Source organism: Sander vitreus, chromosome 9 (genome assembly GCF_031162955.1).
Source record: "Sander vitreus isolate 19-12246 chromosome 9, sanVit1, whole genome shotgun sequence".
Lineage (NCBI taxonomy): Eukaryota > Metazoa > Chordata > Actinopteri > Perciformes > Percidae > Sander > Sander vitreus.
In genome coordinates, this window is record NC_135863.1 from 22,496,938 (window position 1) to 22,514,328 (window position 17,391).

Here is a 17,391-nt window from a genome sequence, read left to right on the forward strand (position 1 = left end):
TTGTTTGTTTCTGTTAAGTTTGCGTCAGGACGTAGTTAATTCTCCTTTCAAATTAGTTTAAATTAATGAGAAAGTTTACGTTCTGGGATACAGTGTTTTGAGTGTAATTTAAACGCAATTAATCTTACCAAAACCGAGTGAGAAGTCTTATTTCACCCCCTCCTCCTCCTCCTCCTCCTCCTCCTCTTGAGGAAACTGAACGCACGCGCGCAGAGCGGATGCCAGGAGCGAACAGACAGTTTGCGGTGAGCTGTCTGTCTCTCTGTCAGTGAGCCTGCGCGGCTCGATGTGCGACAGCGGCAGGAGGAAGACAGACAGACAGTTATCGTGGCTCAAGGTCGGCCTTGATGCTACCGAGCACCCGCTGAGCACAAGCGGCAGAACAGCCAAGTGGCGACTCGGGGGGTGGGTGGGGGGGCTGTACGTTAAACTCAAAGAAGTCAGCATGGACGGCAAAGGTACGCTGAAGATGTTCAGGAAGAAACGGGAACTGATCAAGACGCCATCCATCTCGAAGAAGAGCCGAGCAGGAAGCCCCGGGCCGCAGAGCAGCGCCCAGTCTGTGAGTAGCGCATCACTTCTGGTTTGTGCCTGGCACTGCTGCTCAGTCTGCTGGTGTGTGAGGTGTGAGATAAACTTCAGCTGGAGGGGACTGGCTGCAGAGAGGGCTCCGGACAAGGCGTGATAGAAAGTGTGTGTGATAAAAGTTTTGTTAAGGCAAGTTTTGTGTGCGCATTGTGACTGGTGTGATAACTGTAGTCTGACGTTGTGAAACTACTCAAACATTCATTATGATGCAGATGTGTGGTTGACTCATCTGGCTCATAGGAAGTATATCGTGTGTGTGTGTGTGTGTGTGTGTGTGTGTGTGTGTGTGTGTGTGTGTGTGTGTGTGTGTTACCACTAAAGCAGTGTCAGGCTGCAGTGTGTGAATGCTCTTGTGAGATCAGTTCCAAAAGTTAACTTAGTTAGAATGGGGACAGAGCTGTAGGGGTTAGAAGGAGCATGCTGAAACGTGGTGGCAAAAACAGCTACAACCCCTACTCTACCAGTCAGAGAGTTAGGAAAGCTGAGACTACAGGCAAGGACAAACTGGACATATTACCCAACAAGCACAACGTATGGCTTAAGCAGGTACGTTTGGGTATATGCATGGTATCTTATGTGTGCAACACATACGACAAATGTATAGGAATGCTTTTTTTGTTTCTTGTCAAATGTTGGCACTATTTGTAGCAGTGAGCAGTGCTCCTTGGCTGTGCCGGAGATGCACTTGTCAGGCCCCAAACTGTGATGATTCAAGTCTACCAAAAGTTGGAGACGAGATGCACTAATAGGGAACTGTAGGCACTGTATTGTAGGCAGATGAGAAGGTAATTTCTCTGAAATTCCACACAGTACATTTCTACACTCGGCTCTGTTTGCCACACCCGACAACAGCTTGGAGTCAGGAAGTGTTTCACAACGCGACACAGGATCTTGTGAAAGTCTTCACATGTGTGTTTACCAACAGCAGTGCTGCTGTGTTTAAGGCCACACGAATGAAGACAAGCCACTTTGTTGCCCCTCATGCCGTTCAGGTTGAGCTGAAAGTCATGTGATTGTCCTGACCTTTTCTCTCTTCCTGTCCCCCTCTCAGCTGTCCATCCTTCAGGAGCAGCCTCGGAAAGATGCAGGCGACATCAACCTCTCTTCTTCACCTTCATCCTATCCCTCCTCGTCAACTCTCACCCCGACATCTGCCGGGTTCCAGGACCTCTCCCTGTCCTGCCCGAGCACCCCCAGCATCCAGCACGGCAAGCTGGTGGCAATGCAAGGGGTGGGCTGCCCGTCCCCTGTGGCCACCCTGAAGAGACCGACTGCGCTGAGCAGACATGCCAGCGCTGCAGGTCTGGTTCAAAACATCCGTAATTATTCATCACCTTGTTGAGTTCATGAAATGTTCCCAAATACAGTTCCTGTCAGCCTTGCAACTCATCCTCACCTGAGCTGAAACAGAAAGCAAAATCTTGAGAAAGACCGCACAGATACAGTACAGTGCACAAAATACACCTTGTACCTACCTGAAATTTAACAAGCAAATGAATCCAGAACAAATGTTTTATTATTGAATTATTTGATCAGACTCTAATGAAAAGTGTGAGTGTGTGAAGGTGGATTTTGAAGCCTCAAGGTATGGAAAGGTGGCAGTCTTAATTACTGATTGATTTATTGATTATTTTTTTTCAATATATAGTTTAGTCTCCAAAATGTAAAAAGAATATCCATCACACAACACAACACAATGTCTCAGAGACAAAAGGTGACATTCTCAAATAGTTTGATTTGTCTAAAATTCAAAGATATTCAATTCACAATGATGTTAAACAGAGAACAGCAGCAAAGCCTCACATTTAAAGGAATGGTTTGACAATTTGGGAACTACGCTTGTCCATGTTTTGGCAGAGTTGTATGAGAAGATCGATGCCCCTCTCATGTCTGTCCGTTACTTTTGAAGCCTTAGCCAGCAGCCTTAGTTTAGCTTTCTATAGCTAACAGGGAAACCGCTAGCCTGGCTCTAGCTCTAGCCAGTCAGCACCTTGTTAAAGCTCACTAACTAACATGCTATATACGGTTTGTTTATCTTAACAACTTTTAAAAAAAAAAAGGTGGTGATGTGCCGGACTATTTCTTGGCGGCAGCAGCACAGACTCCTGGAAGTTACTGCTCCTGACCAAGAAACGGACACAATTTCAACTAATCACTTTAGTTTAATTTTTATAAGTTAAACTAACAAGATATAAAATGTTAATTAGTGAGATTTGAAGGGTTCTGGTAGGTGGATTGTTTTACCTCCTGTAAGGCTAAGCTAAGGATGTAACCCTATACAGGACAGATATGAGAGTGGTATTGATCATCTTATCTAACTCTGCCAAAAAGTTAAGCTAATTTAATAAAGCATATTTCCCAAAAATAAACTAAAAGGCATTTGCTTCATAAATGACTTAATGCATTTGTTCTGTGTCTCCTCAGGTTTCCCGCTCCAGTCGTGGGTGTTCACTAAAGGCCAGGGGAAAGGGGCCTTGACCCCCACTCCTCCGTCTGAGTGTCCAGAGAGCACAGCCATTGAGGTTGAGGACATCCCGGCACTGCTGAGGGACGTGGCGCGCTTCGCAGAGGCTGTGGAGAAACTGAAGGACGTCGTGCTGGCGGAAGGTGAGCCTATTTAGTTAGTTAGTTCATTGGAACATTTACTTGTAAAAATCGTCTTCCTAACTACCAAAATCTGGTGCCACTGATATGTCTGCGCTTCTCTCTGCTGCTCTGAAACAGACGTTACAGGAAACACAAACCCTGCTGCATGTGACTCTAGTTAACACTATACTCAACAGCAGCTAACGTTAGCCTACCGCTAGCTAGTAGCTGGATTAAACACAGTTAAAATGCTGACAGCTAACGCTAAATGGTGTAAAGTTTGACTGTAGAGGATTCAACACCGGTATGATATCGGGTTGATTTGAACTAAGCGCTCTCTGTGCTGCGATCACAGAACTAAAGACATGAGTAATGCTTGTTTTCATCACTGTGGAGCCAAAACAGAGTTGCTTTTGCGTGTGTAGCTAGTTATGATTTTTCATCTTCTGGCTAGTACAACAGTAGGTCATTGTTTCTTTTTGCGTTGTATACATGTGTATAATAAGTTTGCAGACGGAACAATAGTGTTTGGCCTGTCCTCTTTCCCTTTTGAGTTGCACGATCCAGTTAGTTTTGACAAGGGACTCGCACAACAAGGACTTGAGTTATCCACAAAAGGTTTTTGCTAAACTCCTCCTCAGTCCTCTTCACCGACACGTGTGCGTATCTCCAAGTGAAGGGCTGCGTTTCCGCTGCGCCCACAGAGTCGACAGCACTCTTGTCTCCAGCAGGAAGTCAGCTTCTTGTTTACTTGTAGCCTCATTCACACACTCATCCTCTCCTGTGCGATTCAGCGCAGCTTAAAATGGTAAACACCGCTACCTTTCCTCATTGAGTAAAATACCACCACTTCTGCTAAACAAGTGTTTGATCTGAGAACAGGTGTTTTTCACGCTGAGGTTTCACCAGTAGGAAAAAGCTTTTTCAGACCAGAGTTTTGCGTTTCAAATGAAACGGAAAGACATTTTGTTTGTGTGTCTTTCTGTCTGCCGTTATCTGGCTCTGTTCTGCCTTGTTCTCCACCCAGTGTGCTTTCTAAACAGGAAGCCATGATGGATAGCCTCTGACAGAAGGGCCTCGTCCACACTTCCTCCTCCGATAGGCTGGCTGCATTACTGCGACGCCTCCTCCTTAATCAGCAGCGCAATCTGAGTTTTAGCCTTGCCCCGCTGCAATCCAATGTACCACTTACTCTGGAACCTTGTGGCTGCTATAGATCCCACTTTATTCATTAACATCAAAGCAACCAAGTGGAGAGTAAGGTGATTTGTTTTCATGAGCTGCAGAAAGCAGATATAGCACAGCACCAGAGTTGGTTTCTAATCTTGCAAAACAATAGAGATGACCACATCCTCTCCAGCACAATGTTCAGGTCACTCTGTTCTTATTGCTGCTGCTCAGACACTCTTGACACACATTTTCAGACAGACTGTGGGAGGATCGGCTGCCCTCTGGCCTTCTCCCTAGGCGAGCTTCCTCGATTTAAAAAAAAAGGGTTTACAGAGGGGAATGAGGTGGCAACATTAAACAGAAAAAAGTTAACGAAACCAGTCTGTGTGTTTGTGTAAGGAAGAAATGAGGATGCAGGCTGCAAATGTGTCACCAGTGACATCAAAGCAGAGGAGCTGACACTGTGTAGGTTGACTCGACCTGTCTGACACTCTGGACTTGTTTGCCCATTATCACTGACCTAACCATTTGTGCTCAGACTGGCCGTCTCTATCCGCTATACAGAAACAGTTGAAACACTGACTTGCAGAGAGTTAATGGAATAGTTTGACATTTTGAGAAATGGGCATGATTGCTTTCTTTCAGAGAGTTGGATGAGAAGTACGGTTAATATGAAGCTAGAGCCAGGAGCCTCTTAACTTAGCTTAGTGTTTTTGTTGAATTTTACAATTTAACTTTGATGTGATGGGTTTCCTATCTGTCTGAACCAAGCTACAAGTTTCTACAGTTCAGTTTTCATATTGTGTTGATATAAAAATCAATGGCTTCTAGGAAGAAAGTATCCGCTAGAAAATAGTTGTATAGAATAATAGCCTCATAGTTTATGGAATAAAACCAGGATGTGGTCTTTTATAGCCTGTGCAGCTATAACTGCACTACAGTCTCCCCATTTCCTCGTCCAACCATACTTTCCTCCTTCCTCCCTCTCGTCCAGGTAAGAAGGAGAGTCAGCGGCCCATGGCTCACGAGTGTTTGGGTGAGGTCCTACGGGTGCTGCGTCAGGTCATCAACACCTACCCGCTGCTCAACACCGTGGAGATCCTCACTGCTGCTGGCAAGCTCATATCGAAAGTCAAAGGTGAGTCCGTTGTGCGGAGAATCCTTCAGGCATGAATTGAAAAGTAGTGAAAACGAATAAAGTACAGGGGCAATGAATACATGTTTTTACACCAGTTTGCTAGAAATGACTTCCACAGTTCCACAGCTTTTGGTAATGCTGTACATGTAACTGGTGTGCAGATGTGACAGTTAATGTGGTCAGCAGTGCATTTTAAACCACAATTGAAACCTGAACATGGTTGTGATTTTTCAGGTTTCCACTATGAAGCTTGTAATGAGGCTGATAAAAAGGACTTTGAGAAGGCAATTGAAACCATTGCAGTTGCTTTTAGCAGCAAGTGAGTATCTGATACATCTTCACAATATGTCTGATTATGAAAATTGCAACCTTTTCATCCTAAAGTATCTAGATGGTGATCACTACTCGTATGATAAAGTATTGTTCTTGCTACAATGACTGAGTGAGTGATTTGGCACCAGTGTATCTGACCCGGTATTACCTCTTTTACAGACAGTAAGCAAGTGTCAGGTAGTGTGTATGTGTGTGTCAATGCGTACAAAGTAGTCTGTTTTTGGGAATTGGAGAGAGAGAAGTGCAGCGATGGTGACACATTTGCATGAGGCAGAGCCGAAAACAGGAAGTGGTTCTTTTCTTCTACCGTATGACACAAAACCAAAAGTTGAAATTGCTGTTGACTACCTGGCTGCTATAAGTGAACAGATTGCTACAGACTGAGGACATAATAAATCACTAGAATGATTGGACATACAGTACTTGACAGAATTTGAGACCAAACGCATATTAAACGTGAAAACTATGAAATCATCAAATCTATTTTTCCAAGTTTTTTTTTTATGTGAATGTTTTTAATCTCTAAAAAATATGATAAACTTAAAATAAACCCAGAGTAGAGGAATGTGTAATTTGGAGTAGAGTGCACCAACAATGTATGTGATACAGTGTATCACATGCTAGTCTGTCATTTCAGGGTTTAGACATCTGTCGCAGAGCTTTAGGAGGAAGTGAGCTGGCAGAGCCCTTGAAATCTGCCTGACGTGTCCGTTTCCTCATTCTCTCCTCCTCTCTTTGACAATTTTTTTCTGTTATGAACAGAAAAACACCAAGATGGAGATGCAGCTTTTTTGTTTAGTCTGTATTTCAGCAAGCAAGTTAACGACATTTCTTTTTAAAACAAAGTTGTTGTTTTTTTATACACACCGATAATTATTACTGCCTCTTTCTATTCACCGTGACATCTCATCACATCAATATATTTACTTGTCATATTGGCCAGTGTAAAGGTGTCTTTGTTGTGTTTCTCCTCAGTGTGTCTGAACTGCTGATGGGAGAGGTGGACAGCAGTACGTTGCTCTCCCTGCTGCCCACTGAGAAGAGCAGGGTGAGTTTATCACCAGTGTATTTATTTTTTTTTAAACCGTCTGCCAAATTACTAATAAAATGGGGTTATCTAACAGGGTCAGAAACAATGTAAAATTGTGCTCCAGTTTGTACACCTCGATCAACTATCACTTAACCTAGGGTGATTTCCACTGGATGAAGAGAAAAAAAAAAATCCCTTAGTTGATGACGAGTGTTGACTTGTGTTGTGAGTAATGAATCCTCTTTGTGCTGTGTAGTCAATGGAGAACTTGTACGCTGCGACAGGCCAGGGAGCAGATGGGGGACAGTTCAGGAGCGACCTGCAGGACATTGGTAAGGCGATCAGCTGCTCCCCCCCCCCCACTTTGCTTTCGCTGACTTCTTTCAGTCCCTCACGGATATGTGACCTTTGTCCTTCCATTCACTCTCATTTGTGAAAATGCTCCTTTTTCATGATCTTTCCATGTTTGTGTACTCTGTCTTCTGTTTACATTAGAAAGTAGCAATCCAACATTTATTCAGATCATGGAAGCTTTGACATGTTGTTCTACACGCTGAATGTTGGGTAGGTCTCCCCCTGCTGACGTAAATACCAGGCGCGTGGGAACCTATTTATGACCAGGGGTGCTGAATAACAAAATAATGGATGTCTGAAGATTTCTCCCCCCAGGAAATGTTTCGGATTTTGACAGCTAAATGCGTCATTTTAGTGTATGGGTGAGAGTGAGAAGTTTTAGACAAGTCCTGGGCAACCACAAATTCCACTGTTCACTCGCCACTCCGACTCCACTGCGCACACCCTAACCTCACAGAAGCGCACTTTACGTCATTATCCTGTTTCAATATATAGCTACGGTAAATTACTTTTCTGATCGTCAAAACCACACCAGAGATGTTTGTCTTGAAAATGTAGCCAACAATTTCTGAATAGCCTAACTTGTGCCTTCTCCACAGCAAATGTGATCCTAACCACGTCACAGCAGTTTCTGTTACACAAAACATATGCAATGAAAACAATCATACTCACAGGCATTGCCCTCACAGGGAACGGAATTATCTTTTAAAACAACTTATTCTTTTTACAGAATAACCAAAGTTTCAGGAGACACTGAACCAGCGTGTAAAACATAGGCTAGTTCTTTTCCACACATGAACAGGAAGTAGGCTGAACATATTCCCGTATTTCAGGATAATTATCAATTGTGCCCAGTAGATGGCACTCTAACACAACAAATTACACAAGACAAGAAACGGCTTATCATTCATTCTCATCTCAGCTGAAAAGACCGTTAAAGTTTCTGTCCCGAACCTACTTCCAGGATAACTGAAGTTGCTTGGCTGACGGGGCTTTTCGAATCCTTGTGTAAAGTTATCGTTAGATGCTATGATGGTGCTGCTAACGTTATTTCAGACTCAGGCTCTTCAGCTGCCCCAACTCGGCGGTGGACGAGTAAACATCAACTGTAACCTCTACAGATGAAATCTTGCTAATTTTAGCTGCATTACTATGCCGGAAAATGTATGCCTTTTCTGTGACATATTCTTCTCTACAACTAACGTTCCAGTCAACTAGCCTCAGCCTGCTCGCTTCTCAGCGAGTCACGTCACTTGACTCACTTTCACTTTGACCTCTATAGCAGCTATATGCCAGCAGGGGGCGCTGCAGCACCCTCAGCACCCCCCTTCTCGCGCCCTTGGTAAATACTGTGATACAGCAACATGTTTTACAGCAACATTGTCAGCTGCAGAAACTCAGCCTTCATCACAGAACATCTGAGAAAAAAAGTTCACAAACGGTATTCAAAATTAAGGTATTTAAACACAGCAGCGTCAAACAAATAGCAGTCACCAAAATAAAACCCAGGATGTTGGGGATCATCACTCAGAATCTTTACACCTCTTCTGCAAACGTTTTGCCTCCCACAAATCATAATCAGCAAAAACAGTTTGTTGTCAAAGCAACGAACTGTGCTTGTTCCTGTGCAGTGACCTGTTTGTGTGTGTCGATGTGTAGGCAGAGCTGAGGCAGTGGATGTGATCCTCCAAAACAGCGAAGGAGGGGTGGACTCCGCTCTGCTCTATGCCAAAACCATCTCTAAGTACATGAAGGACCTGATGACCTACGTGGAGAAGAGAATCTCACTTGGTGAGTGGGAAATTGCACAAATTGTGATTCCACAATTGCCATGTTTGCCATTTTTTATTTTTTTAGCAGTGATTCTCAAATGGGGGTACTGGTACACCTAGGGGTACTTAGGAGTTATGCAGGGGGTACGTGAGATTTGTTTTTATGCATAATTCTTAAAATAATATACTACAATAATGAATGAAATTTGGTGATGGGTTTTAAACATTTTGAAATAGCATTTAAGTGTTTCTCATTTACAGTGGTGCTCATAAGTTTATGAACCCATGCTAAAGTTGACTAAAAGGAGGATTAAAAAAAATCATCTTTTGGAAATTGATCTTAATGCCTTAATTAAAAACCATAGGAAAAATCCAACCTTTAAGGAGACCAATTTCTTTTTTTTCTTTTTTTAATTCTTTGTGAATAAATAATGTATCGTAAATAAATAAATGTTCTTCCTTAAAATACAGGGGGCATAAGTAAGTACACCCCTATGTTAAATTCCCATAGAGGCAGGCAGATTTATATTTTTAAAGGCCAGTTATTTCATGGATCCAGGATACTCTGCATCCTGATAAAGTTCCCTTGGCCTTTGGAATTAACATAGCCCCACATCATCACATACCCTTCACCATACCTAGAGATTGGCATGGTTTTATTTCAGTTAGCCTAATAGCTGGTTTGATTTGCATTGAGAGATGATCTTATGGAAAGTACCCCATGCCAATCTCTAGGTATGGTGAAGGCTATGTGATGATGTGGGGCTATTTTATTTATTTAGTACAAGGTTGTTGTTAACAGTAAATCAACACTGATGGGACAGTGCTGTATTGTACCTCTTTATATAGGCTTTTTTTTTTTTCTACCTAAAATGTCTTGCGGGGCGCCTGGGTAGCTAACGTCATTCCCCCTCTCTCTCCCCTTTTAAATCTAAGCTGTTCTGTCAAATAAAGGCCTAAAATGGCACAGACAAAAAAATTCTTTAAATGTCTTGCGCTGTTCAGGGGGTACTTGGCTGAAAAAATATTTAAAAGGGGCGACATTATTGAAAAATGTTTGAGAACCACTGAGCTGTATGATCAGTCATGAATAGATATAGATTAATCGTTGATTAAGGTAATAGTTGCAGCCCTAGTACATGAACCACTATAGAAAAACTTGCTAACACATTGTTCTCTTTTCTTCTATTTTATCAGAGACTGAGTTCTCCAAAGGCCTCCAGAGATTGTACCAGTCCTGCAAACACAACATAACACATGTAAACCTTATTGATTACACCTCTGAATGTCTCTCACTGGTTATCTGTGATATTGAATGTTAAAAACTAGGATAAACTTAAAAGCAATACAGCATTCCGTCCCTGTGTTTGTGTTGGATATCGAACCTTCTCTTCCTGTGTTTGTGTTGACCCCCCTTCAGCCCCAAATGCCCCTCTTCTCCATCTACTCTCTGGCTCTGGAGCAGGACCAGGAGCAGAGTGTGGGGCTGCAGCAGGCCAACGCCACCCTGTACAACCAGACCTTCATCCAGGTAAACCTGAAACTCAAACTAAAGTTTGTTGCAACATGAACACTTTTACAACTTCTGTTGTCTGAGTTGTGGTCATTATTGAATCACCCTGCGATAGTCACTCGCGCTGCTGTTAATAGTGGAGTGTTTTGCCCCTGCGCACATTGTCTTGACCACAGATGTGTTTGTCTGTGCAGCCTCTGATGCAGCGTAAGCAGGATCATGAAAAGAGACGGAAGGAGATCAAGGAACACTGGATTCGAGCTAAGAGAAAACTAGTACGACCTCCTATTTTGTACATATGAGCATGCGTTAGGAATAGACTGTATTCATCTCTAAATAAGATAATAAAGAGATTGTAAGGACCAAACATGATTTGTCTTTGTTTAGATGGAGTGCGAAGCGAACCTGCGGAAAGCCAAGCAAGCCTTCATGGTCCGCTGCGAGGAGTACGACAAGGCCAAAACGGCAGCCTGTCGAGCTGAGGAAGAAGGAGGAGGATCTACAGCAAAGTCTGTGGAGAAGAAGAAACGATTAGAGGAAGAGGCTCGCAACAAGGTTCTTATCAATAACTTTATTCTATTGCTCTGTTGTTGTTTCAGAGCTTGATCACTGTGGAATGAAAACTTATTTGCATGTTAAATAATTTAAGAGCAAGACATTCTTTTTCAGTGATGTGTGATTATGTTGAAATTGAAATGATTATCTTCCTGCCACGTCACTGACTCTTCACTGGCTTATCTGTGTACAAATCTGACTGATTTAAAACAGAACGCTGGAAGTAAATTGAAAATTCGAAACGTTTGTGTGTGCAGTCAGACGAGGCAGAGGCCACCTACCGGACATGTATAGCGGATGCCACCACTCAGCAGCAGGAGCTGGAGCACACAAAGGTCACAGTGCTGAGACAACTGCAGGACGTCATCAAACAGAGCGACCAGACCATCCGCTCGGTCAGAACAAACGCACACACAAACCTCATTGTTACAAAACGATATCAACCTTTTCTAAAGATGCCTAAATTGCTCTATATTTTATACACCAGGTTCTGAGCAACGTTAGAAGGGGACAAACAAACTCTTTGCTGATCCTTTTTGTTTTAACTCTTTCCCCCACCAGGCGACCATCTCGTACTATCAGCTCATGCACATGCAGACCGTAGCCTTGCCGGTCCACTACCAGACTCTGTGTGAGAGCAGTAAGCTGTATGACCCAGGCCAGCAGTATGCCGCACACGTGCGCGACCTGCAGCTGCCAGAGCAGCCGAATGTTCAATACACATTTGAGAGCTACAGTCCCTTCAGCTCATCGTCACAGTAAGAGCTTCAATCAGAGCCACATTTATCCAGGTTTTCAGTTGAAATCTGAAAGAAAAGGTTTTTACATTTTGAGAAATATTCTCTTCCATGCTGAGAGTTGGATGAGAATATTGATATCACTCTCATCTGTACAGTAAATATGAAGCTACAGTTAAGTTAGCTTAGCACAAAGACTGGAAACAGCTAGTCAAGTTTGACTCAAACCCCAATGTAAAACAACAACCCGTTTTTGTTTTTACACTCTGATTTTTGTTCAGATCGAACAAACGAGACATAGGATGCTTGAGATGTGCTGGTAGGCTGATTTTGTTGGCTCTGATCAGAGCAAGGCTAGCGACGCTACTTTTAAATGTGTATTAACCAAAAAGATAAAACATTTTATATTATTTTATACAATTATAAATTGTCTTATAATTCCACATTGTAGCCATGGCCACAGACCAAGGAATGACAGTTTCAACACAGAGCAGACGAGCCACACGGACGGTCCTGCCACCAGTGTGGATACAGCAGCTGGAGACAACCGAGACACAGAGGTTCACCGCAAGAGTAAGTGATGCCTGCTGCTGCCGTAGAAGTTAGTGAGCTGGAGTTTTGTAAAGATGATTATTTTTGAGACATCCAGTCTGTTTTTGCCTGTAGTTCATTTGCTCATTTCATTCCATATTTCAAGAGTAAACAGTTACAAGAGTCAAGTTTAGATCTTTTTTTTGAATTAACCAATCTAAGATGATTTTGACGGTTGACAGAATGGCTCGATTTAGCCATGCAATCTCATTCTTCTGATACAGACTATTCAAATATTCTTGTCCCTTGGTTATCCCCAGGACAGGGCCACAAGTCGTGGGGTTCAACAGTGAGCGATGACAGCGTTGGAGGAGAGGGAGCCCTAGAGTCTCCTACTGCCAGCAAAAGTGAGTGAGAACTTAGTTGAAACAGATTCACAGAATATTTCTTTGATAAATAACCACAAGGGAGATTTAATTTTGTTCCACTTAAAGGGACGCTGTAAGTGTTTTTATATATAAGTGAACGATCATATTTAAACTGTATATTGGTCCTAGGTGACATCAGTAAAATTGCTCGGACGTCATCCACTGGAACAATGTCGTCCAATGAGGACGTAGACGAGAAAGAGGGGAATGTGACCTCATTTGAAGCTCCAAGTAAGATTGTAATCACTATTGATGTGACTATTCAATAACATGGCCAGACGGAGAAGAAAAATCTGCTTAATGTCTCACCTTGGTTTCAAGGGGGTCCCAATATTACTCTTATTATGATGTGGGTCTTTGTCCTCAGACATGAACGGCATGGATCCTGATGTAGTGGTGTCCACCCGACCTTTCCGTAACATCGGCCTGTCTAAAGCAGCCCAGACCCACCGACTGAGGAAGCTACGGACTCCTTCAAAGTGCCGCGAGTGTGACAGCTACGTTTACTTCCAGGGGGCCGAGTGCGAGGAGGTGAGTCCTACATCTTGTCTCCTAACATCCAACCTGCAGAGACTCAGAATGCAAATGTGCAGCTCTAGAAGCATCTCACTAAAGATCAGACCAGGTTGATGAGGTTAACGTCTCCTCCTCTGTCCTCAGTGTTTCCTGGCGTGTCACAAGCGCTGTCTGGAGACTTTGGCCATCCAATGCGGCCATAAGAAGCTGCAGGGCCGTCTGCAGCTGTTTGGCAGGGACTTCTCTCAGGTAGCCAGCTGCGCCAGTGACGGCATTCCCTTCATCATCACCAAGTGTATCTCCGAGATCGAGAGACGGGCACTGAAGATGAAGGTGAGAAAGTGAATTTCTACCATTTGTATCGTTAAGTGAGTGCTGGATGTCTGAATATTTGCCACCGAGGTAATTAAACTGTCCGCTTCCTCCTCGCAGGGCATCTACAGGGTGAATGGGGTGAAGACTCGTGTGGAAAAGCTGTGTCAGGCCTTTGAGAATGGCAAGGAGCTGGTGGAGCTATCCCAGTGCTCACCACATGACATTAGCAACGTCCTCAAGCTTTACCTCAGACAGGTACACATGCAAGCCAGCGCATGCAAGAGTAAAACACAGTGGGCCTCGGGAACCATGGCAACTATTATGGTGGCAGCTAGTAAACAAATGTACCCGACTGACGTAGTTTATCTCCTACTTAGTATAGTAGTAGTATAGAACTTGTTAACTAGTTTGTCACAGATGTTTTTCTTTCGAATATAATTGAAATCAGTCTAGGTGTTAAATCTAGCTATTATACTTTAGTTATTATAAAGTAGTTAATTCATTTATATTATTGACACTTAAAACAGATTAATACAAAAATACTTAATGGGTCCATCAACAAGTAAAGGAAAAATCAAATTAAATGTGTGGAATTCCTTAAATCCTAAAAAGATGTTGTGTTTTTTTTTGTTTTTTTTAAATCTTGCACTCAAGTTTATAACAATATTATCTTTCAGGACTTTGGTTGCTCTTTAATAACCAGATAAACTTAGTAAATCGGTTTGATAGCTGAACTCACAAATGTTTGTTTTTAAATAAGTCAAAAAGTGAGATTTGTTTTGTAAAAACGGCAATTTATTTAACCTGAACGAAGCTTCAGTTACAAGCCTCACTAGCTGCTACCTACATAGACCGCTGATATGTTCAATTTATCGGAGTGTTTTTAATAATCCCTCTCTTAATTATCTAGTTAAATTGAATTGCTCAAAATGAAAATTGCTCTATAGTCATTAGCACGCCTTTCTTGCTACTCCGTACTTTTAAAGGTTGTTACTTAATTCAGCCCCTCTAACACTTCCTGCATCCGTCACCCCCAGCTGCCAGAGCCCATCATGCTGTTCCGCCTCTACAACAGTCTGATGGGTTTGGCGAAGGAGAGTCTGCATAGTGAAGCATTCACACCAGAAGGAGAGGAGGCTGAGACGAACAGTACCAACCCAGCAGCGGGCAAGGGTCCGGAGCTGGTGGATCTGGGCCCGGACACCGACCCAGAGGTCCTGGTCCTGGTCAACAAGCTGAAGGAGCTTCTGAAGGAGCTGCCCAAGGCTAACGTCGCTACGCTGCGCTACATCATTCGCCACCTCCGGAGGTCAGTCATTTAAAAAAAAAAAAAAAAACAGCAGGAAGATAAAAGACCAGGCTCTCTCTATTTATTCTTGATCCTCCCACCACCTTCCTCCCTCCAGGGTCGCAGAACTAGAGGAAGATAACAAGATGAGTCCCAGTAACTTGGGTATTGTGTTTGGTCCCTCCCTGATGCGTCCCCGTCCAACCGGGGCCACGATCTCCCTGTCCTCTCTGGTTGATTACCCCCACCAGGCCCGCATCGTGGAGACCCTCATAGTCTTCTATTCATCCATCTTCCAGTCCAAGACCTCTCAGTCCAACAAAACCTGTCGCTCTGATTCCACCTCCACGCCACAGGTAGGACTCCTCTGTGTGTGTGTGTGTGTGTGTGTGTGTGTGTGTGTGTGTAATATTTTGTGATACAAGTAGTAACTGTGGTATATTGGACACTGAGATACACAGCTGAGACTTTTTTTTGGTGTTGTGGGCCTTATATAAAAATAAATATGAAAATGAAAGGCAACAAATGTGACTACCTGTTTTATGGTCCTGAAGTTGTATGACGCCCCAGCCAAATATTTGCATTTTGGCACCTCATCATTGAGTTGAACTGAACTGGTCGCTATGTGAGGGCACCCTTTGTCACACCAAAAGAGATGGTAGTAACATCATGTCTTGGGTTTGATTAATGTGCTTCAGAAAATTATTTATATATATATATATTTTTTTTACAGTCTATAGCATGAACAGAACCTGGTTTACCTCTGGCAAGAGGCCAAAAAACTGAAAACTTTTTTTCATCCAGAGTTATGACCTACAGCCATGATTCATTTGAATACAACTTTTCCCTCCTGATTTGCAAGTTTTGATATGCTGTCTGCAATTTATAAAAAGGGCCAAAAATACTTTTAAATTATACATACAATCTCTTCATTTCCTCCCCCTTCTGGTTCAGGAAAGTATTGCAGATAACAAGATGGGGAGCTCTGTTGATGGAGAGGAGGATGGAGGCAGTGAGGAGCCAAATAAACCAGAATCTGACAAGATGGAGGAGGGTTGTGGTAAGATTTTAGAAAGCCTAGGTTGTCTAATACTGTTGCAAATGTAAATCAACTAACCTTTTTAAATTACCGTAAATCAAAAGAAGTTCACACATGTTCTTGCGGGTTCCATTGACTTCATGATATTTAAAAGTAGGCGGACTACACGTTTTCCTTCTAAAAATCTAATTATCGCTAAGATGTGGCCTTTATGTTTAGCATTTTTTCACAGCTGAGCAACCATTGGCCTCTTTATCTCCACAGGAAGTTCTTTTGGGTCACTGGGGTCTAGCGAGCAGCTCCCAGACTCTGACTCGGAGCTGGAAGAGAGTGGTCAGAGGACTACACACTGCCGCAGCCTGGTGAAGCAGGAGAACGAGGTGAGCATGGACGACGATCAGCTGAGCTACAGGGACAGTCTGGACCTGTCCAGCCAGTCTGCAACCCAAACGGACCCGGAACAAGACGCGGATCAGGACCATGACATAGCAGAGCCCCCTGCACTGCCAGACAGCGGGCCCCCAGATGACGACACAGGGGCAGAGCTAGACCTGAGCGCCTCTCTGGCCGAGCTCGACGTGAACCAGTCCAACAACAACAACAATAATCCATGCTCCCCAAAGTTAAGCTTGTCGGGGCTTCGACGGGCATGTCTGTGTGGAAAGAAGTTACCCCTGACCAGAAACCGGGACAGTGAGCCTGAGTTTGTCTGATATCATTATCAAAGTTGTGTGTGTTCTATAGTATGAGCTGAGTAACTGGACTATTGATCTTGTTTTATTAATTATAATCCAGCAAATCCTTCATCTGAGAGGGCTATTGGGTTGTGTACAGCAAGATTAACGTGTAGGTGTTTGCAGCTGTATTGATCTATCCTGGCAGTGAAACCTCTGCATGCTTACTGCTGTTTTATGCGATTTGATCCTGTCATTTCATGAAGTTTTGTCTCAAATTATATAGTTTGTATTTTAAAGTGTTTTATACGTTGCTCTTGCAAGCTTGGGGGGAAAAGGTGGGCAGCTAAAGCCAATTCGCCTTAAAGTGCTGCTGGTTTAATTTCAGCACTAAAATAAAAAAATGTACTCTATAAATGTTGCCTGTATTGCCTTGTTATGGATGTTTGGTCTATTTTAATAAACATTTTATTTTAAAATCTGTTTTGTTGATGCTATCTACAACCATGTTTTGATAGATTTGTGTATTTTACAGGGCAAAGTAAAGACAAATTAAACGTTCAGTTAAAGGTGAGCAGGAACAAAATACCCTAATGAGGTAGCTAGGTACTACCACTGATCATTCTCAGTGGCTAATGTGTTCACTTCCGCATGTAGTGGGGAGGGCATTAGAGGAACAGTTTCAGTGGGTGGTAGATTTTTTTTTTTTGCCTGCGACATACCAGGCACAATAACCAGGCCAGTTCAGTCTACAGCATGGCTTACAAAAGGAAAAAAAAGGTAAGCATCTTAAACTATCACAGCATGATGTAGATAGGATTATG

General features: G+C 43.0%; 2 protein-coding genes across 4 annotated transcripts in view; both read left to right on the top strand.

Moving 5' to 3' along the window:
• The first annotated feature begins 215 nt into the window (after positions 1-215).
• arhgap45b (Rho GTPase activating protein 45b) lies at positions 216-17,046 on the top strand. 3 transcript variants are annotated; one of them, XM_078259313.1, is made up of 24 exons: positions 216-562; positions 1,640-1,889; positions 3,013-3,195; positions 5,339-5,482; positions 5,717-5,801; positions 6,791-6,863; positions 7,102-7,177; positions 8,859-8,990; positions 10,169-10,230; positions 10,392-10,502; positions 10,679-10,759; positions 10,872-11,039; positions 11,297-11,434; positions 11,601-11,797; positions 12,228-12,349; positions 12,628-12,714; positions 12,865-12,966; positions 13,103-13,266; positions 13,396-13,584; positions 13,684-13,821; positions 14,604-14,875; positions 14,973-15,210; positions 15,809-15,914; positions 16,158-17,046. In XM_078259313.1, the coding sequence occupies exons 1-24, from the start codon at positions 287-289 to the stop codon at positions 16,604-16,606; spliced, it is 3,843 nt and encodes a 1,280-aa protein (XP_078115439.1). In that variant the 5' UTR covers positions 216-286; the 3' UTR covers positions 16,607-17,046. The 3 variants fall into 3 exon arrangements, with proteins under 3 accessions (XP_078115439.1, XP_078115441.1, XP_078115440.1); XM_078259315.1 differs by lacking the exon at positions 216-562 and adding an exon at positions 633-717; XM_078259314.1 differs by lacking the exon at positions 216-562 and adding an exon at positions 730-1,134.
• Positions 17,047-17,251: 205 nt separating this feature from the next.
• The window catches only part of gpx4a (glutathione peroxidase 4a), a 10,630-nt gene continuing 10,490 nt past the window's right edge, over positions 17,252-17,391 (top strand). The window contains exon 1 of the mRNA XM_078259325.1: positions 17,252-17,347. Coding sequence (XP_078115451.1) covers positions 17,324-17,347 — 24 coding nt within the window. The 5' untranslated portion in view covers positions 17,252-17,323. The remainder of the gene's footprint in view (positions 17,348-17,391) is intronic.

What these genes read in the sequence shown, in the direction of transcription:
- arhgap45b (XM_078259313.1), top strand. Translation starts at nt 287, where the DNA reads ATGTGCGACAGCGGCAGGAGGAAGACAGACAGACAGTTATCGTGGCTC. An exon ending in GGAGAAGAGAATCTCACTTG is followed by an intron (nt 8,991 to 10,168) that starts GTGAGTGGGAAA and finishes CTATTTTATCAG; the next exon opens with AGACTGAGTTCTCCAAAGGC. An exon ending in ATCATTCGCCACCTCCGGAG is followed by an intron (nt 14,876 to 14,972) that starts GTCAGTCATTTA and finishes TCCTCCCTCCAG; the next exon opens with GGTCGCAGAACTAGAGGAAG.